The 24834-nt window shown below is 40.0% G+C and overlaps 2 protein-coding genes across 2 annotated transcripts in view; one reads left to right on the plus strand and one right to left on the minus strand.

The window, feature by feature from the left end:
• The window catches only part of GFRA1 (GDNF family receptor alpha 1), a 233309-nt gene that overhangs the window by 179341 nt on the left and 29134 nt on the right, over window positions 1-24834 (minus strand). The window lies entirely within an intron of this gene.
• On the plus strand, window positions 11199-23173 carry LOC107316186 (pancreatic triacylglycerol lipase-like). Its single transcript, XM_015867422.2, has 12 exons — window positions 11199-11247; window positions 12627-12781; window positions 13189-13314; window positions 14680-14814; window positions 15605-15713; window positions 16580-16699; window positions 16863-16985; window positions 18948-19063; window positions 20742-20871; window positions 22050-22161; window positions 22579-22743; window positions 22879-23173. Exons 1-12 carry the CDS (start codon window positions 11199-11201, stop codon window positions 22940-22942), a joined length of 1404 nt encoding a protein of 467 aa, XP_015722908.1. The 3' UTR covers window positions 22943-23173.

Genomic DNA, 24834 nt, shown 5'->3' on the forward strand with positions numbered 1-24834 from the left:
CTACTGATGAAGTTCTTTTTAACAGACTCCAAACAAATAAGCGCATAAAGCTAACTCAGTCATAAACTAAACAGTGAACGGCATATTGTGTACATCAGACAGAAACAAAGAACATTCATCCTGTCTAATATCAGAATGTTATGTCCCTTGGATTCTTCATACTACGGTTCATAAATTCCTTTTGGTCTTGATTAAAAAATAAGGATAATCAGGCGATCATCCTAAATGAGAAGACTCACAAAGGGATGTTCCAGCGCCATCTAGTGGATCTTTTTAATATATGATTAATACATTTTCTCTCCTGAGCAACAATTTTCATTTTAGTATTGCAACCAGAAAATTATTGCTTCTGACAGATGCCTTCTTCCTATCTCATCATTTGTACATTACGATGTTGGAGACATCGGCTTTAAAATTATTCTATTGACTCCAAGTATGTATACCACTTCTGTGCCAAAATCACACAAACACCACACATAGCAGGAATTTTCCAAACTACATTACATACAAGGAGCAGACATCCCACCGTGAGGGTATCAATAACCCACTCAGGCTAAAAGACACCTTTTGGAAAGGGGCGCAGCTTCGGTTTGAGGATTTCAAAAGGGGAGCTGCATCAGACCTATTCTGCTGACTAATTTGTACTATAATCTTTGTATAATTCATAGTTCACTTGTGTCGGCTGTTGCTTCTAGAGCTTGGTTTTTTTTATAAGTTTTTGCTTGTAAGATTAGAAAGCCCTTTAATATCAAGTATATTCCCCTTGTGCTGGTACTCCTGTGCTGCAATCAAGTTATGTTTCAGACTCTTTGATAAGCTTAACAAATTGCATTCTTCCTTTCTTTCAGAGTAAGGCTTTTTTCCAGTGCTCAAATAATCTCTGCAGCTTTCTTCCTGCACCCATTTCTTACACTGTTAGAAACACTGACACCCAGTTTGCAAGCAATATCCCAGTACCCGTTTCATCAATGCTTATATAAACGTAAAATTGCCTTCCCACTCCTACACGCTGCTTTCCTGAATAGATTTCCACATTCCCATTAATCGTTTTTACCTCAGACACCACATCTCAAGTTTGTGTTGACTCAGTTGTTCAGGCTGATTTATAAGCACTTTCCAAAGTTGCTGCTTTCCGAACTCTTTATCTCCTCAATACTTATAACCTGGATTTCTGTCAGATGAGCAGCTCTGCATGGGACTATATTACCATGTTAACACAGGTTCTGCTTGCCGAGCTCTCCATGCTATTCTGTGACACCACCTTTTCCAATCCTGATGTCAGTCTCAGCATCATCTGCATATTGTGTCAGCAGTAATGTTATATTTAGTTCCAGGTTACACAAAAAGCAACAATGTTACCTTGGCTTGAGCACTCTTTGGAAGATAATTGCAAACAGCCGCACTGGATGATTATTCATCTCTGCAATTATTTCTCAAAACCATCAGTTTCAGATTTCAGTCACTGATTACAGACTGTATGTGCTACGGTGCTGCTTATTTCAGAGAAATTGTATTTCAGAACTCAAACGACACCAAAGTAGCAGATTTACACTAGAGATCTTAAGGATTTACTGCAGCATTGCATACCATGGGATGCACGTGGAATCAAGAAGACCTACACTGCCTTTACAAATAGCCTTACCAGTGCTAACAGGGTTCTCATACAAGCCAGGTGCTTTTCATTCATACAAGCCCACAGCTGAGTAGTTCAGAAGCAGTGTCGGTGGCTGTCGCTGTCCTGGGGGAATAGTTGCTATCTCACAATTTCTTTAACCAGAAATACTTTGCCTAAAAGAATACTGAGTGCAGGAAGCGAGCTTCCCAAAACAACACAGCCTTGTTTCTTATTCATGACTGTACATTTATAACCAGATACATAAGGTGCATCTTAATGCTTCCCAGATACCAGTAAGATTCTCAGCTAAATTCACAAGAAGGAGACCAAAATATAAACAAATCGTATTCCTTTTCTTTTTCCTCCAGTCTCTTAATCCTTTTATTTTCTCCTTTTTTTTTTTTTTTTAACTTCTTCACAAGGATTTTTTCATACTGAAATGCCTTAATTTGCCCATTTACTTTAGAGATCTTTGCTTTACCTATTCACAGGAGTTTTTCTGTGCAGCTCACAGCTCCTGCTAACTGCTTTTTCAAAGTCACCCAGCAGAGAGCATCAGCTTCAAGTTCAGAAGGACACAGCAGATTCTGAAAACCTGTACGGTCACCAAAAAGGCTCCAATATCACTCCATCATAAAGGCAGCAATCCTGTGAGGCCCAGAGGCTTTAAAGCAGAACCTTGGATGTCAGCCCCCATGCATACAGCAGCCAACGTGCTCTACTAGAACAGGGCCAGGTTTAGATCAATAGGCATAGATGTAACCTTCATGCAAAAATTATTGCCTGTAAAGTGAGAGCGCTAATATTTATTTCTTTATGGCACCTGGAAGTGAACTGTTGCCTTGTGGCACATATCATCACAGGGGAGCTAAAAATCTCATTTCGGGCAAAAGCAAGAAAAAACTGCACTGAGAGGAGGGAGGAAGAGAAAGAGATGCTCCTGCAGGTGCTCAGAGCAGAACTGAGGGCATCTCTATGACGCTTGAACATGAAGTGAAATAGAGGAATGTTTTGCAGGAGCTGTGTAGGAGGGAAGCAGGTGATGGGAGCAGACATCGAGCCCTAGGCATAGGAGTAGCCACTCCTATTATATATAGTAGGAGGATGGGCACCGCAGCACGATTGACAAACATCACAGCTGAAGTTACTGGCTCTTTGGCCATTGGATTGTCCGGGGTAGCATAAAGAGTGCTCTGAAAACAGGTGAAGAGCTGTGTTAATTTGCCTCTCTTGAGGATACCAGCTGTAAGGAAAATCATTACTTCAAAAATACCTGCAGACTATTGCTGGGAGATATTTATGATTACCAGCTGTCATCCATTTCTGTTTCATGCTCAGAGATGTAAACCATACCCCTGGCTCTGGCTGCAGCTATGCCAGAAGCAGAGAAAAGAACCACTCATCCAATCTGTGGGTACTCTTGTACATTTTATCAAACAAAATAGCAGAAATACTAAAAAAGAAGAAAAAGAAAAGACTGCAGTGAGAAGGATCCTCCTTAAGTTTCCAGGGAAACTACCTTAACCAATGGGTTAATGCAAACCCATTGAACACAGTTGTCTCCAAATATATCTACAATGCAATTGTGTAAACCAAGTGATTCATCCTCGTGCTTCTCAGAAAATACTCAAGCAAATATAAGAAAACAGACATATTTGAAAATGATGTTACCCTGAGAATGATTTATTCCTGTTGAACTGAATGAACATAAACTGAGCTTTTTCAAACCCTTTGAGAATTCAGGTAACATAAATGGTAACTTTCTACTTGGATAGAAGATACTGGTGTGGGCCACATTCATATGCCACATCATCTACTGACGCAGGTTTGTATCCTAAACAATCGTAGCAACATGTAACAGCCATTTGTGAACACATAACTCACGTCTGTGCGCAAATATTACTATTTACTTGCTAAAATTTCTAGATTTTATTTCTAATATGGAGCTCTGATAAATCTCCATTGAACAGCACTGTTTTGTTTTCTATCAGGCTGTGTTTCACTACTAGAAATGTGGATTTCTGGGATTTCTCTTCTTCTCACATCAAATATAGTTCCTCACTGTAATTTCTTCAAGGAAATAAGGCATCATAGTTTTATTATTCAATCTTTGTGATAGGAAATTACTCATCTATTTGAAGTCTACTAGTAAATCTCAAAATCGATCACTTTTCATGTTTTTAATATGATGCACCAGCATCAAGCTCTTTCCTTCCCTTATTTGAGTAGAGCTGGCCTCTAGGTGCTGCTGTGATGCAAATAACTGGCAATGGGATGATGGACATGATGTTATAAATTGGAGCTGAAAGGCGAGTGCAAAATTACCATCTGTATTACCTTCTGAGTTTCTCTCCGTATAAAGACATACAGGCATTTGTTTCTACAGCAGGAGGTGTTTCTACAACTGTAATCTTGCTTATTAGCTTCATAGAAAATGTCCAGCACAGACCCCAGCATGGGAACGAAGGAATCATTTTTCAGATCTATTACCATTATCAATTCTCTGTAAGTATATATTGCTTCAGTTTGAGGTGTATGAATGTTTATAGCAGACACAGAACTACAGCGTAAAAGGAATAATAGCTTCAATCATTGAATTTCAGAAGTTTTAAAAGTTATCTTGCAAAGTGGGATATGATAACTGTTGCAGTGATGAAATCCCAATGGAATAAAGGGTGCAGGCTAAGAAGATCTGCAAAGGACAAACCAAAGACTCTAAGCTCCCATGGCTTTTCCTGTGCACAGCTCTGCTGATAACTCCAGCTTTGGCCATTGGATGTTTCACATTAACCTTAACCAACCCAAACTGCAGTTAGACTGGTAGAGACACATCCCAGGTGACCAGCACCTCCAGGACATGGAATGTCCAGAACAGCTGAGCTACATCCATCAGAAGAAAGGACAACAGAGGGCTTAGGAGGCCTTCTTGGCCACTGGAAGATTTAACCTAACACACAATTTTTCTTAATAGCCAACCTGAGCCTCCCCTGGCACAACTTAAGGCTATCACGTCTTGTCCTCAGCAGTATGAACCCACACACAGACCAGCCCTGTGAGCTTTTAGTCCTCGGTTCTTCACACTTGGTATTTGGTGTAACAGATCTCTGAAAAGATGTTGATATCTGACATTTTTTCCAGACATTTCTGTGCACCTCAAATACAAACCACAATTGTACACACACTGAAATCAATGCTGAAATGTTGTTTCTGCCCTCACTTATTGAAAGCAATGGAAGGAACTTCAGCTGACTGCAAAAAGAGGCGGACCTGGGCTCACGTTATGAAATATTCCAGTTAGACTTATTTAGATCTAATCGTTGTGGTAATGCCTCTATATATTGCATGCTGGGCTGATTGCAGCATTCCACTCCCACATTCCTTACACACAAAATAAGTTTGTGATCATGCCGCACGCCACTCTCATTTGGGATAGTCTTTTTCAACACCATATTTAAATACCAATTTTCTCTCATCCTCATGGCTTCCAAATCAAAAGGGTTAAAATTTAAATGGCAATGCTCTATTTTTCTGAAATTATACTGAATCAAACACTGATCCAGCTGGACTATCAGACTAAAAAGTACCATCCTGCAGCTCACTTGGTGCCTTTACAGGAAGATAGTGCAAATTACTTACTTTTCTTCACAGCCCTCCCTGTATTGTCTGGCCTCTCTCAAATAAGCAACGAGTACTGTTCCAAAAGCAGCAGAAGGAATGCTTCTGTTAAAACCTGATTTAATTCTAATAGTGCTACCAGTCCAAACTTCCTCTCCAGAGGGGAGGCAAAGCAGGGAAATGCACAAACCCACGGTGCAGGATAAAGGATGCCGACACTACTTTATTAAATCATTACATGGGTTGCCAAACCACGAGTAGTTAAGAACCTAAAAGATAGTGAGACAAACATAGCAACACCTTTACGTCAACCTGCACTAGACCAAAGTTAGAGGAAGTGCAGAGGAACAAAAACAGCGCTTGTGAAACAGCAACCAAACCCACATAAACAAGGCCACATACAGCTTGAAAGGCCTGTTATGAAGCCACACCATTATAACACTAGTTGTTCCTATTTAAGAGCAGCTAACGGCTCATATAAATTAATATTGCTGTTTGACTCTATCATTCTTTTTTTTAACGTGGAGCACTCTGCTCCAAAAATTGCAAACACTGAGAAAAGTGAGATGTAAGGGTACTTAAAAATCCAACTAACACTGAAATGTACAGAAATGTGTCAGGACACTAGAAAGTACAGAATGACTGTGTCTTCACTTTTAGTCTTTGGACTTCCAGAACTAAATAAATAAGAATTTCATCAAGATACAGAAAATATGTCAGCCAACCTGCAAGCTATGTTATTATTTAATATGACTTCATTCATTTCATTGCAAACAGCAATTAAGAAATAATAAAAAAGTCTAGAAAGGCGTAGCATTTCAATGATTGTGCGTGCAGATAGAGTTGTCCCAGTTATCTCATCAAGGAAATATGCTACTATGCTACTAATAACCATTAACTTTAATTAATACATCTTAAAATTCAGAAATATAAATTCAAAAGGCCTTTAAACTAGAGCATCTATTCCACCCCTTCATGTAATCCTTAAAGCGTGTAACAAAATTCATTATTATCAATTACTATTCATTTAGCATAGCCTTCTACAACAGTGCTGTCAAGAGCAGCTATGGTTTTTCTGTTAATCTGTGAGATCCATTTTACACGGTACTTAACTGTCCTTTCTTGAACTGATTTCCAGCTCCAAAAGTACAAATACAATAATTTCAAGGTAAATGGCTGATAAGAGAAAGAAAGAAATGCCTATTAGGTAAAGTCACAAAAGTTATGGATGTCTTTCCTTACTTCTTGCAGTGTAGGTGGCTAATCAACCTTTTGAAAGTATGATTCTTTTCAGTCTAAATTTGATGTTACTGAATGTTGCCAAAAGAAAGTTAAGCAGTACTAGGACTGAAAGTAGATGGGTATCTCTACTTTCTGACAATGACAAAATGGAGGAAAACCCAGAAGCATTACAGATCAAACCTTATGGTATCTCTAGACTCACAAGGAGAAATACAAGAAAAGAAAAAAGTAGGCTTCCATTGGAAGTATAAATAAATCACAACTGTTGGCTTAAATGGTATTAAAATACAAAGCAAGTCAAACTTAACATTTGGTGCTCTTCCTCTATTTAAGAAATATTTATTCTTTGATTGATCCCAGTGAGATTAGCATTGATAGAGGTATCAGAAGCTAGATCATAATGAAGGAACAGCAGATAATAAGAACAGTAATCCATTTATATTTCAGCAGGCAAGCATACTGGGTAGAATAGAAGAATTCTTAGTGTTATTTAAGATTTCATTCATAAGTGTCACTTCCTTAGGGAGACTCCTACAGCAGCTGTACTAGAAAAAGGTGACCTTTACATTACTGTTACCACTAGTAACAAGAACTATTTATACACTCCCCAAAACTGAGTTACATACCCTGCAGTGCAGAGGTAGACAGGTAAGTTCCTGCCCAGAAAGCTCAATCTCTAAGCTAAGACATGAGAAGGGGGTGAAATTGCAATTCAAGAATTGAAACAAAAAAAAAAAATTGCTTAAGCAGCTCTGCACAATGATTTCAAGGATTTATCCCTTTCGTGCTTTCCTTAGAGTCATATTATATGCAATGCCCTAATCACAGAAACTTCCCTCTTCCACGAGTTGCGACAGAAGGGAGCTTTCAGGAGACTGCACAAAGCCAGATTTCAATGGCAGAAAGAATCTTTGGCCAATTGTTCCCTCAAGAAATCAGAAATGAACGGATAAAACTCTGTGACAGAAAGAATTTTCCTTTCTGCTTTTGGTAATGGGAGGCAAAAGACAGATTTCCATTTACTCTGGCTGAGTGGAACAAGAAGTTTGTTTCCCAGCTCTTCTTAAGCAAAAAAGGGGGGGGGGGGTGGGAAGTTCTCTCAGAAATAAGACGGGTGCATGAATGAGTTCTATAAAACTAAGGCAAATAATATTGAAGTAGTTAACCCAATTAAGGTGAAAAGTCTTCTAGAAGCTGACAGGGAAGTGCTGACAACTAGCAATGTTGCTGAGCTATGAGCTTTCCTGGCATTAGCAAATGAGCATGAAAAACCCATTTCATGCTTGTCTGCTGGATACAAATATGAAGATGCCTTGCCCTCCCAGCAACCTCTTCTCAAACACTGGAGGAGATCTGTCACATCTGACTGCCTGCAAAAAGGCAGATGAACTTTGTTAAACATCCATTTCACATTCTGAGCAAAGACTATAGCAGTGAGGCTCCCATCGATGCTGAATGCTCACTAGAACGATGATCTACAAGGACTTTGTGGTATGCAGCTTTGCAACTAGAAGTAGGATAGTAATGCTGCCATTCTAGGTAAAACCCAGAGACCCAAGCATCTTGTCATTCTAGTGTTAATTTGGCAAAGTCACTAAATCTTGTAAGTGATATGAAATTTTCCCCATCAGGCTGCTGTTAAAGTCCACATAGCAGCAGGGGGTTGAGGTAGGTTTTGGTTCCAGAAAGGCTTCTTAATGTAATGGATAATTCAGTTTTCTTTATCTCCCCAGAGAGGATATGCACCAACATACTCTAGTTATAGGTAAGATCTATGAGGATGAAGTAACAATAATAATTTATTAAACCAAATAAACTAATTTAGAAGTTTGAGTGACCTGCTCCTTCAGCAAACTTCTTAAGTGGGAAGCATAGAATGAAGTGAGGATTTAGTTTAATTCTATTATAGGCAATAGGTAAATAGTTATAGGTAAATTATTATAGGTAATAGAGTTAAATCAGAAGCAGGTTATGTATATTAGATACTATTTTTTTTGCGGGGGGAGCGGCTTTGTGGGGTCCAATGAGTCAGCCTGAGTTAGTCTGTAAATGATTACAGATAACACATCTGAAAATACCATATACTGTAGCATCATGGATCTGAGCACTTAAGCTGTCACCAAATCCAGTTTCTACCAAGATGATCTGGGATAACTTAGATGTAGATTTTTTTGTATGTATGCTTCATTTAGTCATTTCTTCTAAAAGACTGGTTGGTGTTTTTGCTTGCTGAACCCTACTGATGAGTAATTAACAGACACACTGACACCCCATCAGTATTCTTTAACTGTGTAAAGAGAAGATAACTCAAATTTTAACATGAATCATTTAACACTTTGCTGGAGTAACTTGGGCCTGAAGTGAGAAAACATCAGCTACATAACAATCTACTTTCTTAATTTTCTGCTAAGGTTATGGGGCACAGGTATTGAGGGTCTACTTGCTTCTACAGTCTGTACCTAAAGTAATTAACCTGTCTAGGCTAACCAAGCAAGAAAGAAAAGAAAATCCATTTTTTAACCTAGCAGCCCTTAGAATTACTTAAACCTCTGTCTACATGTTAGATAAGAGTCAGTGGAAGGGATTATAAAAAAGGGAGTCTCCCCTTCTTGTACACCCTTTTCTTAGGAGGTGCCATAGTAATCCAATAAAGGGTGTTGCATTAAAGTGCTGAGATGTGAGTTACTTATTGGCATCTACATATAGGAATAAAGATTTCTAGGAAGGTCTGGTCAGAAATGTTAGCCTGATAGTATGACAGTACAGTTCTCTGTGAAAAGATGCTGTAAACCTAAACACTAAAAACTAAATTGACTGCAATTAATACAAGTTAATTATGATGATCCATGGCAATTGGATGTGGTGCCAATCTGGCCAAGGAACTGTTCTCTCTTGGAGAGCATTCCTGTCATCTTCTCAAAGAAGAGTCAGGTAATGCATCCACTGGGAAAATTACATATGAGATAACTGTCAGATGAATAAATAACAAGACAGAGCATGCAATTACATTTTTAACCCTTTTTCATACATGTCTCTGATTTTTCTCAAGTAGCAGCTTACACTTTGCAAACATACATGCTGGCTGAGCTCTCAACACATTTGTGTGCTGATGTAATCATCTGTCAAATACAAACTGGAAAAGTTTGTTTAAGACTGAAATATTTAAGGCAGGGAACGGGGTCCAAGTGGGGTGGTTTTGCTTTTAAAAGTTTAGAACAGGATCCTAAAAAATGGGACTTAGCATCACGCAGAAGGCTGTAGCAAAGCCCAACTCAGTGTTGCACAGTGATGGGGCACCCAGCCAATGGTGGGAACCCTACTAAAAGTCTTCATACCCTGCTAAAAGGCTTCATACTTGTTCACTGTTTGCATCCCACTTCCCTGTACTTTTTAGCTTTAAATTACTGACAAACGACAGTAACACCCTATTTGAAACTTTGCATTAAACAGGCGGAGTCTCACAGCAACTGGTCTAAACTGGTTCCTGACATCTTAGCATTCCTGACACAGCGATAGCTCAGTTGGCACCACACAGTGAAGCTACAGATGCTGCACGGCGGTGGGAGGGTGAGTGTCCTCTCAGAAGGTGGGACCAGAGCTGTCCTGCTTCCCACTGGCCACTCCAAAGGGCTCCTACAATTTCTGCCATCAGACACAGTGGACTCCAAGAACTCACCTGAGCCTTGCCAAGGTAAATGGGATGCACTGGAGCCAAGAGTATCTGAGGGACTCAAATCACGGTGGGCATGGGGTATTTTGTGAGTGATGGAGTAGAGGAAGTGGAAGAAGGACATGCATGAATCTGCAGTGAGTCCTACAGGGACTGCAAATTACCAACTCCAGGGGACTGTGGTGGGAGAAGATGCAGGACTTATTGTAGGACCAGACCCTGATATTAGAGTTTTCAATGTATGAGCTGTTAACATCCGCAGCATAGTAAGCACACACCTTTTACTTTTCTTCTTTTGCCCATATTATATTCTGCACACTTTGTTAATATGCAGTGCATAGAAAGCAAGTTATAAAGTCAAACTGTATATGTGTTCTGTCACTGACTAAAGGTACCTCAGTAATTCCTCATCTTTCCTTTAAAGCTAAGTTACTACTAGTAAGACTAAATGTAAAATACATGCCCTACTTTAACCTGAACGTACATGGCTGGTTCCATGTACTCTGATGGTTGAGTATCAGCTAGCAATTAAGTGATCAAGTACTGATAAGAGTACAAGGCTGATAGTCTTGAAAACTCGTTTTGATCTTTGCTATTGGCATGATTTGGAAATGCAGATTTTGTGCCTCTGTTCTTCTAAAACACAGTCACTGATTAGCACTTCTACAAGTAGTTTTTCTATTAAAGCCTAGAAGAAACTTGATGGTGTCAAAAAATGTTGTAGCAAATCCCTTACAAAATCCATTCACTTGCACACACATTACAGTTCTACAGGGAAAAAAAAGCTTCTGTTTGTCAAGGCCAGGGGAGAATCTTTAAGAGATGCTGAGAGGACATCTCCTATTCTCAATAATTCCACGGCAAATGAGGAATCAAAGGTATTTTCATGAATTATGTTTATTCTTTTGGTTCCAGTTCATTAAATGCCTTAAATTCTCCCGTGGCCACTACTGCTTCTATTAATGGATCAAGAAAATTCCTAGGTGAATTCTGGACTTATAATTAATTAGGCTTGAATTGTGCTGTTTTGTTTTTTTGGTTTTTTTTTTGCCTTAGATGCTTGCAGTATGGATCACTGCTCTTTTTCTTCTTGATGCAGCCAAAGGTAAGACACACAGCTGATAAAGTCCATGAACAGCAAAAAATTGTGTGCAGCTTTCACTAGAATATCTACATTTTAGAAAACAAACATGCTTTGGTATTGATATCATAGATTTCTTCATTAGCAGTAATGAATTCTGTCATGCCTTTGACACATTTAACCTATCGTTCTAAATCTTTAAAGGGTTTTGCAACAAAAAGAAAGGGAACTAGAAAGGTATTTATATATAATAATAGATTCTAAAATTCTCCCTGAGCTGTTCCCTACCCATGCCAAATACCCATTTATGGCAAATACAGCGCAGTGGTAATGCCAACCAAGGCACATACACTGCACAGCACTACGCATAGAACACAGAAATAATCCTGGTCTCAAACATCTCCTTACCAATAGGAAAGGATAAAGGCAGAGGGACAAAAAGGAGAGACAATAAAGCACAATCCAGGAGTTCCCCAACATCGGAGGAAAAGAACTTTTGAAATGGACAGAATCTCTAGTGAAGTCCTAAATTACAGCTCTACTATCCAGTTTCTTCCTCTTAAAGTATTTCCAATACATAGTGCCCTACCCTGCACTTTGTACCAAGTTAAAAACAGCTGCGATCCAATGCATTCTGGTTCTGTCACCCTCTCACAGTAACAATAGTTTCGCTTTGTCATCATTGTCTTTTTAATAACCATAAAAATGGCTTGCAGTTGTGCTATCATGGTGGATGAGGATGGCATTTAATGGCAACACCCATATGTGATATTTACATTATTACTTTACTAAAGCCACCACAGAAATTGGGAAACTCTCGCCATACAGGAACAGATGACACTTCCCTGGGCTGTTCTGTACTCTAGGCTTGCACTTAGATTCACAGAATCATACAATAGAATCATTGAGTCATTAAGGTTGAAAAAGAGTCTTAAGATCATCACGTCCAACCTTCCACCTACCACCAATATTGCCCACTACATCACATCCCTCAGTGCCACATGTACCCTTTTCTTGAAAGCCTCCAGGGGTGCTGACTCCAATCCAGGGCAGCCTGTTCCAATGCGTTATCACTCTTCCTGAGAAAACATTGTTCCTAATATCCAACCTGAACCTCCTCTGGCAAAACATGAGGTCATTTCCTCTCATCCTACTGACATCATCACTTCCACTGAACCCTTATGATGATGAAATTCAAGGGAGGTGCTTTACAGAAGTGGTAGAGCAACCAGTAGTGTATGTTTTAATGTTTTGAGCTTTTTTTTAAACAGAAATCTCTGTCTTTAATTCTGGCACAGGAAAAAACAATTGACATAAACCCCAGACCATTAGCACAAAGTGAAGGACTACTCTGAGTTGGCAGCAGAAGCTGGTTTGTTCTCACTGTTCTTTATGTTCTCCAGGAAGGGAAGTGTGCTATGACAGGCTCGGGTGCTTTACTGACAATCCCCCTTGGTCTGGGATCCCAGGCAGAGAGCTGACAGGTGTGCCCAGCTCTCCAACAGCTGTGAACACTGTTTTCCACCTTTACACTAGGGACAACATCAGGAACTACCAAGTAAGAAACTCTTTCTTCTCTCCTACACCTTTACTTACAGATCTTTCAGGAGAGGACCTGATCCATATTCTGTGATATGTACATGGCTCAAATTCAGTTTTATCATTATAAATCCAGAGGCAGGCAAGGCAGTATAAAAAGAAAGCTTATATTTACACAACACATTGTGCCAATATATCTCAAGGCATTGAGAATAGGATGTCGGTATCATTTGTTCAGTTAACTAGGAGTTAATGTTGTTGAAGCCATTAACTGACGTTCCCAAGCAAAGCTATTTAGGATCAGGAACAAGAACCATCTGTTCAGATTTGAGAACTAAGTCTGAACTATTGGGTTACTTTGCCTTGTATTAGTGTGCACTGGCATAGAACATTCACGTTGTTGATGTTTTGTTTGTTTTGACACAGAAAATTTCTGCTTCAAATCCCTCAACTATCAAAACTTCAAACTTTCGAGCATACAGGAAAACTCGCTTCATTATACACGGTCACCTTGCTGGAACAGACCTGCCCTGGATAGCAAGCATGTGCAAAGTACGGTGCCATCATACTTGTACTCGAAAGTGCAAAGATCCACATACACTCCCAATTAACTGCCTGATGATTCCCATCTAAAACTTACTTCTCTGCTTTTTCTGTTAATTCTGGGAATACATGAATGGAAAGCTTAGAAACAAGTTCAGCTTCACAATACTGCCCTCCTGTTCCTACCTATGGGCATAGTGCACTTTAACCTCTTGTGAAATGCCCTTTTGCTGCATTCACCTCCATGGTGAAAACTGTAATTGATTGTTTTTCAATTCCTTGACAATAATAACGGGGAAAAAGTCACTTTCTCACCTCAGTAAAAATTCAAAATAAACATTTCAGATTGAATAAGGCATTTGACCTACCAAAGCCAAAATGCTCTGTTCAGCAGATTGATTTGGTTTTCTTTAGGTGTACTTCAAAAATGAAATTGCTTCAGAAAGCCATCAGAAAGTTCCCTTGCCTGAGGTGTCTAAATAGAATAGTTTGTTTAAAATGGATTTGGAAGCAGAGCAGTTCAAGCATGTGAACTCAAACTTGTGAATCCCATTACATGATCCAAATGTATACATTTTCAAGACTAGAGCTTGGACAATAAAAAGAAACCATTCTATCCTCTTTTTCTAACTGAGGAACTAAGATAAGCTGATCCCCTATAACCAGTGACAGCAACTGAGATGGAAAACAACTGAAACTACTGTGCATCAAACCTGCAGCATTCAAATCTGCCTCCATTCTGCCTCCTTGTGTTGGTTCTGTAGCAGTAACAGGAAAAAGGTGCATCTTTACCAGTCACGCAAACACAGCAAGTGCATGAGGCATCATTTTGCTGTACAACTTGATGAATAAGAATGAGATTTGAGTTTCTAGGGCATTATTAGAAAAACACACTGCTAAATAGAATCCCCTAAGAGCAGTATAATTTTGTTTCCTTTCAAAATAAAGCCAAGTCCCGAGGATAAACCTATACTCAACTGTGCCTATCCTCAATAGGAGTTAGAACTGATGATCCTTATGGGTCCTTCTGAACTCAAGATAGTCTATGATTCAATTTATCCTCACTACTTACCAGTGGGGTTCAGCCCCACTGACAAGAGCAATCACTGCTCTCCGGCCCTGCAGGCTGGAGCCTACTGGTGCTTCACAAGCTTCTGTAAAGCCAGTACTAGGAAGGGAGAAGGAATGTAAGGCAAGAGCTGAAAGAGCCATGTGGCAGGAGCGGTACGCCAGTTCTGCTAGGATGAGATGCAAAAATCAGAACTCACAGAACTAAAGGGAGATCTCTCTATATAGTAAAACTAATTATTAATTGTGTGTAACCTGGAAGTACTGTATTTCATGATTGTTTTCTTCTGTTTCTATCCCTGCCAGTTCATGCTTCATGTTGAAGATGTGAACTGCATTCTGACTGACTGGAGAGGTGGTTCCAGTGGTTTGTACACTGACGCAGTCAACAATGTTCGCATTGTGGGGGCTGAACTGGTCTATCTTGTGAACTTGCTTGAGGTACAAGTGGAACATGAATGTCAGCGGATCAGTGTCATCTTTAGATTTGATGCAACACAGTCAGAAAGTACAGAACTCTGTACCACTGAGCTGAAAAGAGGTCTCTAATCCTGCACAAAGTGAAATGCTCCTCAGGATCTGGGTGCTGGAAAACTGGGATAGCACAAAGGCCACTGTACTCACCCAGAGGGCATGGCATAGAAAAAGGCACTGAAAACCATAGAACAATGTAGTCACTGAACAGACAGGTTCAGGATGAGGGGTATTCACTGGATAGGAAGAGCTGGAGGAGTCACTCACCTTTTGAATAGGCATAATGCTACTTATGGGAGCTACTTCAGGACAAAGGGGAATGGCTTTAAACTAAAAGAGCGGAGATTTAGGCTAGGTGTTAGGAAGACATTCTTTACTCAGAGAGTGATGAGGCACTGGCAGTGCTGCCCAGAAAAGCTGTGGATGCCCCATCGCTGGAGGCGTTCAAGGCCAGTTTGGGTGAGGCCCTGGGAAGCTGATCTCATGGAGGGCAATCCCGCCTATGGCAGGGGGTTGAAACTAGATTGGTTATAAGGACCTTTTCCACCCCAGTCATTCTGTAATTCAACAAATTCCCTTTCCCTAATGTCTATCTAAACAGCCCAATCCTAGTGGAGGTTACTGTCTCCAGAAGGGAAGGAATGAGTTGGGAACTATCTCTCTTCCGCACCTTGGTACAAATCCACAAACACAAAGCCTTTGGCTTGTATCTCCCATTAGCGCCCTTGTTTTTTTTCTTTTCCTTACGTCTTCACAGAAAGAATACGGATACTCTCCTGCCAATGTTCATTTCATTGGACATAGTCTTGGAGCACATGCTGCAGGGGAAGCAGGGAGACGAAAACCTGGCATTGGAAGAATAACAGGTACTGAAGCTGTCAAAGATGTATATTTTAATGCAACTTAAAAAAGATCCAAAGGGTAACTGCTACCTAAAAAATATATTACAGACACTGTGCTGCTTTCCTGTAACTGTATAGACAGCATGGCACCACTCAAAGAACGCTATTGCACATCCTATCCCATGCCACTTATTTCATGTCACAGCCCTGAGAAAGGCTGAACTGCAACAGGAAGGTTAATCTCTCCCCACTGGAGCTAAATATATGTTACTTTGCACAGGTCCCCAGAGCACACTGCGTATAGTCTTTAGCAATACCAAAGAGCAGGAAGATACTCTACCACATGTGAAATAACAGACTTGTAAAACATTAGCAACTCTTTATCATATTTGGATTTAAAAGCCCAAACCAGCATAATATTTTGGTAAGACTGAAAATCTGAAATGAAACATTAAACCTCCTGCATTCACAATATGTTGCTATGCACTGTATGTATTCACTATGTCATTATTGCAAATAACAATCGCTTTTTGACCAAATAGAAGTTCTCAAACAAATATGCAAGCTGAGAGTAACATATCAAAATTAGTGACATATATTAGTAATGTGCAAAGAAAACCACACCAGACAACCAAACAAACCAACAACCACTACATCTCTTCTTTTGACATTAGTCCCCAATAGTAAGCCAACCATCCATCCAATTTTTACTGCACTGCACTGCTTCTAGAACCCATTTTATTAAAACCTGGCTTGTTATTTTTATGGCTGTCACACATACACATCAGCACGAAATAGATTTTTACCTGAGGAGTTAAGGTAGAAACGTGATGACACATTCAGTAAATAAGTTAATATTTACATTATTATTCCCATATCCTTTCATTTAGGTTTGGATCCAGCTGGACCTCTTTTCCAGTACACTCCCCCAATGGTTAGGCTGGACCCTTCAGATGCAAAATTTGTTGATGTAATTCACACTCATGCTGGTCATCTCTTCTTTGACTTTGGTAAGTTTTTACATGGTGATCAGTCTGCATTGATTCTGGATGTCCCATCCTGGAGGTGCTCAAGACCATGTTGGATGGGGCCCTGGGCAGCTGATCTGATGGGAGGCTACCAGTCCCTTCCAACCTAAGCCATTTCATGATTCTATGATTTTACATATTTCAGCTCCCGGGATTCTTCAGACTTGTGGCCACCTGGATTTTTACCCAAATGGTGGGAAGAAAATGCCAGGATGCAGAGAGCTTCGTGTACCTGCAGCTGTTCGGACCATCAATGACCTTATGAGAAGTATGTATGTTGTAAAGAAGTAATGCCTCATTGCAACTGCAGCTTCAAATGCAAGTTTGCAGGCTGAGCTAAGGCAAAGCCTTTTGAATGCATCTATTACCTAAATATCTTAGATTTGGATAACCCAAAAGTGACTGTTATCATCCCCATATTATTGCCATCATTAGCAGCTTTAGTGTCTTCAAAAGGTACGGAGCAAACTTGAAAAATAGAGGATGATCAGATGACTACTGAACTGATTGATGCTCTGCAAAGGAAGCTAAGCAGTTAATGAGAGTTATTCTGGGATAAAGCAAAATAGATGCCCCAAATCCTGTCCTCTAACCCTAGCCTATAGAGATAAGAATACCTGTTATACACAGCTACATGTTTTGAAATCTCAACCACTAGTAGGTAACTGGCTCTCAAAAATGCTTGGTATCAACTGGTTTGAAAAGTTAGGAACCAAGATGGAAAGATGCTGTGCGCAAAATTATTTGAAGCCAAAACACCTTCAAAAGTGACAACATAAAAACATCTCAATTTTCAGCAAAAATTAAGTATTTTGCTAGGCTTCTTGCCATTTTTTGCGCTAAAAAAAAAAACCCAGCTCCACTGAACACAAGCAGATGGAGTGCGTTGTTCATGGAGCTCCTAAAAGTAGAGACAGTGTTAACTCCTGCCTCTCATATAAACCTCGCTTTGTGTTTATCTCTTCTGTTTGATAATATTTACATGTATGCAGTGCTTTTACATAAAAAAGTGCTTTAGAAATGCTATTTAGTAAGTTCTTTCTACAGCTTTTGATGCAGGAAGAAGTATTATGTTCCCTTTGTATAGATGTTGAGTGAATTTGGCACTAGCATGAGGTAAGCTTACCACAAGGGCTGTGATTTTTAAATTTTAAGCACAGACTCTTTTGAATTACTTTGAAAGAAAGAACTATAAAGAAAACAGATTCTGGAAACTCAGGAAACCTTGATGACCCAGGTTGTTTTTGAGAAACAGCCGATGAAAGTATGTTTCTGTTTGTTTTTTCTTTCCCTTTGTGTAAAGAAAAAAGGGTTGACCAGTTGATACCTCGTCAACATCAACCAGGATGTCTTTAAGAAGCATAAATATTGAAGAGCAACTATAAGTGAAATTTTGATTTCACCACAAGCCGTGCCTCCTTGCAATTACTTCAGCACCTCCCTGACATCACCCTAAAACTGGGCAAAGTTCCCCAATGCTGCAGCAGAGCGGAGCCTATTTTTATAGCTTAACATCAGTATATTGCGCTTTGATAGAAGAGAGGCTTCAGAGCTAATAAAGACAGTGCTTATAACAAGGAATACAAATTGCACTTTCTTCTGCTCTGCATTAACAGCTCACAAATTTCGCTCTGAGGGCAAAATGCACTTATTTCAAATAATTCTGACAAAATCGAGGACACACTGCCAAGCATCTTGCTTTTCTGAGCATTTCACAGAATCACCAATGTCAAATGACCGCAGATTTTTCAGAGCTTAAAAACACTGAAAGCCGCTGAAGTTAAAATAATTACTATAATTATCTTTAATTCTAGAAGTGAGTGGAAACTGTGGTTTTACAAATTACCACGTTGTGATAATGGTAAGCAAATGAAAACTACTTCATAGCAACTACTATATGTTTTGCAAATGCTGCAACTATGAATTATTCCAGTCTTCAAAATATGAAAGGGAAATTCTGCTAAATCCTCCTTTGTTCTCATGTAAAGTTCAGGCAGTCAAGTGTGTGCATTGCAGGACTGGGGGCTGCGAGAGGGCTGCCAGGCGCATCTCCACCTCCATGGGCTTCCACATGGCACACACATGGGCAACACCTTGCTCTTCTCTATCAGAAATAGAGATGTAGACACAAGAGTGCTTTGTGCCATAAAGACCCACGTATGTTGTTCTGGCATGGATTTTATGGTTGATGCATACCTTTAATCGTTTCTGCATGGGTTTTTTTTCTCAGCATATAGATCTCTTGGATGTGGACATAAAAGAAGTCTCCGGTATTATGCTGAAAGTATTATCACTCCAAATGGATTTGTTGGCTACCAGTGTGAAACATACCGAGCTTTTATATCAGTGAGTATCGGGGACATGTTTATGAAGGAGGTAAGGTTACAGCCCTACTCTTCCATCCCTATTAATTTCTGAGACAGCTTCTGGACTCCATGTGATAGAATAAAGGGTAGCTCTGCAGACTGTCCTCATCCTCATAGCCAAAAAATGGGCTAAATATAAAAGCAGCAAACCCCAGACCAGATCCAGAAGAAAATGAAGACAGCAAATGTCCACACTCTAAGCAGTTACGAAAAGAAATGAAGATCTGAGAAGGCCAGCAAGGGCTGGATTCAGCTGTGTAGATTCACAGCAAGGGGCATGGGCTTGCTGAAGGCAGCCCACTTAAACCAGTGCCACACAAACCTGCTGAAACCCATCATCAAGAGGATAGGTTTTTATCAATGTATAAACATCTGTAAACAACAGGAAACACCCACAGCATTTACAGCAGAGGAGACAAATATTTATACAGCACAGCAGCTCCACACACACAAAACAGCCCCAAATGATGCACAATGCCATTAGTTACCACCAGATGTCCCCAAGCAGAGAACTCCCAGAGCCAGTTCCTCCAGTCCTATTGTTCAGCATGACACCATACAATATGGATATAGTATGGGACACCTCTTTGCTCATTCCTGACTGTGCTCCCCTCAGCTCCCTGTGCATGCTCAGTCCCTTGCTGGCAGGGCAGCATGAGAAGCAGAAACATCCATGGCTCTTTATAAGCACTGCTCAGAAGCATCAACAGCATCAGTGCTATCAACATTATTCACACCCTAAATCCAAAATGCAGAACCACACCAGGTACTAGGAAGAAAATTAACTCTATTCCAGATGAAACCAGGACATGCTGAGAAGTTGCCATTCCTTGTAGTGATTTTGCCACATCACTTGAAAGTCTGATGTAATTCAGGACTTGAATAACAGCCAGAACCCTGTGCAGTTTAGCAATGAGAGGGAAATGATTTTGTCAACTGAAAAATAGACAGCAAATGATGCTCATTTAGACATCTATTAATCTAATGCCCAAATAGCCAAAGATCCACACACCCCACTTCTCACTGAACCTCTAAGTAACTGAATAACACAATGATGTTTTTTCATCTGAAGCTGAATACATGCTTACCCTCAGCTCAACATTCAATCCACATAGTCTGATTAATTTTACAGAAAAATAATAATAATAAAGCAGACAGAGCAAATAAAATGCAGCCCCAAACTTCAGTGTTCATATGCTTAAATATCATTGCCATCTGACACTCAGCTGGACCCTCCTTGCCAGTGTGATACTCACAACAGTTATGAGGCCACCTCAGTGGACCCTGTGGCAGCTAAAAATATTCCCTGAGTCACAGATCAGGCATTTACTCAATGATCTCTGCAGAAACATAATTAGGCCAGATTTGCAACTCTTTTTTTCTTTTCCAGATTTTAATTTTTTTTTAATTTTTATTTATTTTATTATATACCTGCATGATGAAGCAAGTGGACTGACCACCTCAGCTCCTTTCTCCACTACTCTGATAAATACTGAAAATATATTAAGAACTCAAAACCAAGCATCTTCTCAAACAAACTGGGGAAAAAAAAAAAAAGGAAAAAAAAAAAAAAAGGCCAAAATACCCAATTTTATCATACTTTAAGAGTCTGAATTAAAATGGATATCATGTTGTAACACACACTTATTTTTCTCCAGGGAGCCTGCTTCCCATGCCCGAAGGGAGGATGCCCACTGATGGGTCATTATGCTGATGTGTTTTCTCACAAAACTGAGAAGGACCAGCAAAGGGTTTATTTAAACACAGGACCCCACTCTCCATTTGCTCGTAAGTGCTGGAGTTTGGGTGATGAATCAGGAGTGGCAATGAAGACTGCAGTAAGAAACACTTTACTCAGTGGAGTAAGAGATGCTCAGTATAACACCTGGAGTTTTACATACATTAGGTATATGGAATATCAGCTCTGTTTGGATAAGGGTGAGATAATTATGGAATTGATGCTGACCTGTGGTTTAGAAACCCTGCCAAATTTTGTTAACTGAATAGCAGATACAAAAGCTCTGTAAAGGTGGAGGTGGGAGGAATGTTATGCTTAAAATGCAAAATTTCAAAGCAAAAAATTCGTATTTCTCTCATTGACAAAAGCTTGTAAATGAGACAATTTCGGGGTATTTTTGCAAAACTCATCAAGTCATAATGATGAGGGGTAATAAGGAAGTGCAATTTTAATTGTGATCAATTCCAAAGAACTGAGAAATAAGGAAGTTTGTAAAGAGGATGGATCACATCCCGGATGATGACGTCCAAGAGTCATCACATGCGATAAGGTCTCTGAGGACATCATTCACTAGGCACTTGAAAACATAAGCAAAACTAGGTACAAAAAAATCTTAGGTTGCATCTTGAGAAAAGCAAGAGGAAAAATGAATATGAGTGCAGAGAAAATAGGCCTTTCTGAAATCTGAATGAATACATTGATGTCAACATCTACACTGCTGGTTTATAGAAACCATGGCCCAAAGTGGGTGAAGAGATTCTCCTTGACTAGCACACACTAAAGCTAGTACAAGAACTTTCCAAATGTGCACTATCGTATATGGGTCTGTGCTTCTGCCTTGGGACATTACAGGATCTTCTAACTGAGGTTAATATGATTTAAGAAAATATACAATTCTTCCTATTTCAGAGCTAAAGTGCTATCCATGAGACACCCATCCAAATTATTCAAAGCACAAGAAATTACAAATTGAACACTGAGGCTGCATGGAGTGTAGCTCAAAGCAAATTAAATACTTAGCATGGCCAGGAAGCCAGCAAAGGTTAGAACTTAGTTTACATCAGTGTCAAGGAAATTAACATCACCAGAATCGCACAGAACTAACATTTGCTTTAATAATGACAGAGGTATTTTGCCTGCTTACCTCTCCTCACCCTGAAAAACACTGAAACATACAAGGGAAAGAAGTCTCCTCACAACCACCATCTATTTCCCTTTGTTTTCAAAGGCTGGCGAAAAGAGATACGTGTCAGACTATCTGCAACAGAAATCATGAAGGGAAATATAGATGTAGCCTTGACTGGAACTAATGGGATCAGGAGAAAATACACAATTGACAAGTAAGTGCAACATGACTGGTGAAAAACTCGTTATTATACGGAGTTTATAATATCTCTTTTTGGGTCTCATCTTGTTCTTTGTGATCTGTGACCTACACTGGTAATAAAAGAAGCTGATAAGTGGTTGGAGGTCCCAGTGCTACAGACTGTGATCAAAATGTGCTTGCTGCTCTCTCTCTCCCTGTGTTTTCTTTTCTTTCTAGACAAAGGTTAGCACAGCAAGGAGGGTGAGAGCAAAGAGTTCTGTGGCCTGAGGGGAGGCTACCGCTGGTCTCAGACTTGACTTCACAAACCAAAGATGGCAAAGCTGAATGACGTACAATCATGTGATCATTGCATCTTAGCATTCAGAAAGGCACAGGAATTTAGACAACTGACTCATTTGCATTCTTCATTTTTGTGCTTTTCTTTTGGCAGGGGAACTTTCAAGCCAGGCAATACATACTTGAACTATATTGATACAGACATTTCTGGGAACATTTCAAAAGTTGAGTTTCGCTGGAATAAGCATCTAGGTCACGTACACCAAGGCTGCATGGGAGCTAAAGAAGTCATAATAATATCTGGGGGAGATGGAAATGTGTGAGTGTACAGCCTAATCGTGTTTTGTTCTGTAGCTCTGGGGGGGAAAAAAAAGAAAAGAAAAAAAAAAAAAAGAAATAGAAAAAGTCTTATTGTGCTGACAACCATCTCCTCACATTTTTCTCCCATTGCCAGGTCTGCATTCTGTGGCCATGGATTTGTGCAGCCAAGCACATGGCAGACCCTGATGCTTTGCTAGGGCTGGGGAGGAACACCACGGCTCTGGCTATGGAAAACCACATTACTTCAGCTCAACTATTGGTGGAGCTCCTCCAGCACAGATGGAAAATTTACACTGCTGAACTTGTGTACCAAGTTACACAGTACACCCTGAGAAACCCAAGTGTCACAGATTGCCACCTGTCAAGGACAGCTGAATGCACAGCAAAACATTTGATGGCTGCCATTTTCAGTTACCAGCTCTTCTGAGCTCTGCTGAACACTGGAAGAGCTGGGGCTCTTTCTCTGTACCTGGAATAGGTACCTTCTTAAGGTACTAATAATAATGTACTATTGAGGATATTAAATTTTCTGGCAGCCTTCAAAGTAACAGTTTTCTTTTTACCAATGAAGCTGAATTATCCAGCTGTACTTTGCCCTTCAAAAGGGCAAAGACCTTTAAGACCTCCCAGGGTTTTAGAAAAATTATCTTGAAAAAATATTTAGGATCGCAGTTATTCTCCCTATGTAAGGAACATACCATATCCTTTTCTGAGATACAGAACTTCCCCAGGTATGAATTCTGATGATATGGATGCTGAAGTTATGACTATTTAACAAAATCAGGCTACGAAGGCTATTTTTGTTTCAATGTAAGCTTCCCACAAAATTCCTTTTGGATTTTGTTGCCCACTTTGATATAAGAAATGCAGCTAATTGTTAAACTTTGTAATGGGTTTGTCATTTGGGCTCAGAAATCCTGTGTGAGAATCACGTTGGGCAACGCTGCTCTGTCCCATCCCAACAACTGGCTATTCCAGAATAGCTCTCCACTGAGGTTCATCAGAAGGTGTTAATGAGTTACACAAGGCTAAACATGAGTGATAAACAGGTGTGTGTTAAATTCAGCAGCAATAATTTTGAGATAACAGAATCCAGTCACCTCACTTGAGTTTTGCCAGAGGAGATTGCTTAGGAGGTTTGTGGCAAAGTTTACAAATCACCTGCCCACCTTCTCAGGCTCCCTGCCTCAGTACACTCACTGTCTCCACCCACGTGGTGAATAGGATCCAGAAACTATCCATGCAGGGAACTCATCCCCCTCCTTCCGTCAGGCAAACTACCCAGGCAAAATCCCCTTCTACTCTGTGTGGGGACTCTCCTCCTTTGCGCTTCCCTGGAGAAGTACAAAACAGCCCCGCAGGTACTTGTACGTAGCTGGGAAATAGCTATTATCAATAATCACACCATCTTGGGCATCTGTCATAAATCAGGCATGGCTCTTTGCCCAAGTTTCACAAACAAAGCAGATGGAGGGAGGGGGAGAGGAGTATTTATTATCCCTTCCTTACACTCAGGACCTTAAGCAAAAGAAATGTAAATATTTTTTCCTGTGGTCAGAGAAAGTATGTGCAGCAGGGCCCAGAGCCACGCAGAATCATCTTATTTAATGAGAGTGATGGCTTCTCACAAGGAGACAATATCCTGTTGAATTCAAGAGTTTGTGAAGCATGAGCCTCTCTCCTTCTGCCTCCATACTTGGCTGTGCCTTCCTAGCAGTTCTAAACATTAATTAAATGTTTTTTACGAATAATAAAACAGGTTCTTCCTTAAAATAAATAAATAAATAAATAAATAAATAAATACACCCTTGCCTTCTGTTTAGTTTTAGCTGCTGGTTTCAACAGCTTTCTGATGAAACATAGCAACTCCTATGTGCTATGGGCTTGGAGAGTACGCCCTATGAGGAGAGACTGAAGGAACTGGAGCTGTTTAGACTGGGGAAAAGGAGGCTGAGGAGAGACACCTTATTGCTGTCCTCCAATACCTGCTTACAGTGGGAGCAGGGCAAGTCTCTTCTCACTGGTGATGGGACGAGGGGAAATGGCTTCATGTTACAACAGGGTAAGTTTAGGTTGGATACCAGGAAAA

Source organism: Coturnix japonica, chromosome 6 (genome assembly GCF_001577835.2).
Source record: "Coturnix japonica isolate 7356 chromosome 6, Coturnix japonica 2.1, whole genome shotgun sequence".
In the NCBI taxonomy this organism is placed as follows: Eukaryota; Metazoa; Chordata; class Aves; order Galliformes; family Phasianidae; genus Coturnix; species Coturnix japonica.

Bases quoted from the DNA above. Each gene is read 5' to 3' on its own strand.
- LOC107316186 (XM_015867422.2), top strand. From the start codon at position 11,199: ATGCTTGCAGTATGGATCACTGCTCTTTTTCTTCTTGATGCAGCCAAA. The intron at 12,782-13,188 runs GTAAGAAACTCT...GTTTTGACACAG, and splicing joins ACAACATCAGGAACTACCAA to AAAATTTCTGCTTCAAATCC. The intron at 22,744-22,878 runs GTGAGTGTACAG...TCCCATTGCCAG, and splicing joins TCTGGGGGAGATGGAAATGT to GTCTGCATTCTGTGGCCATG.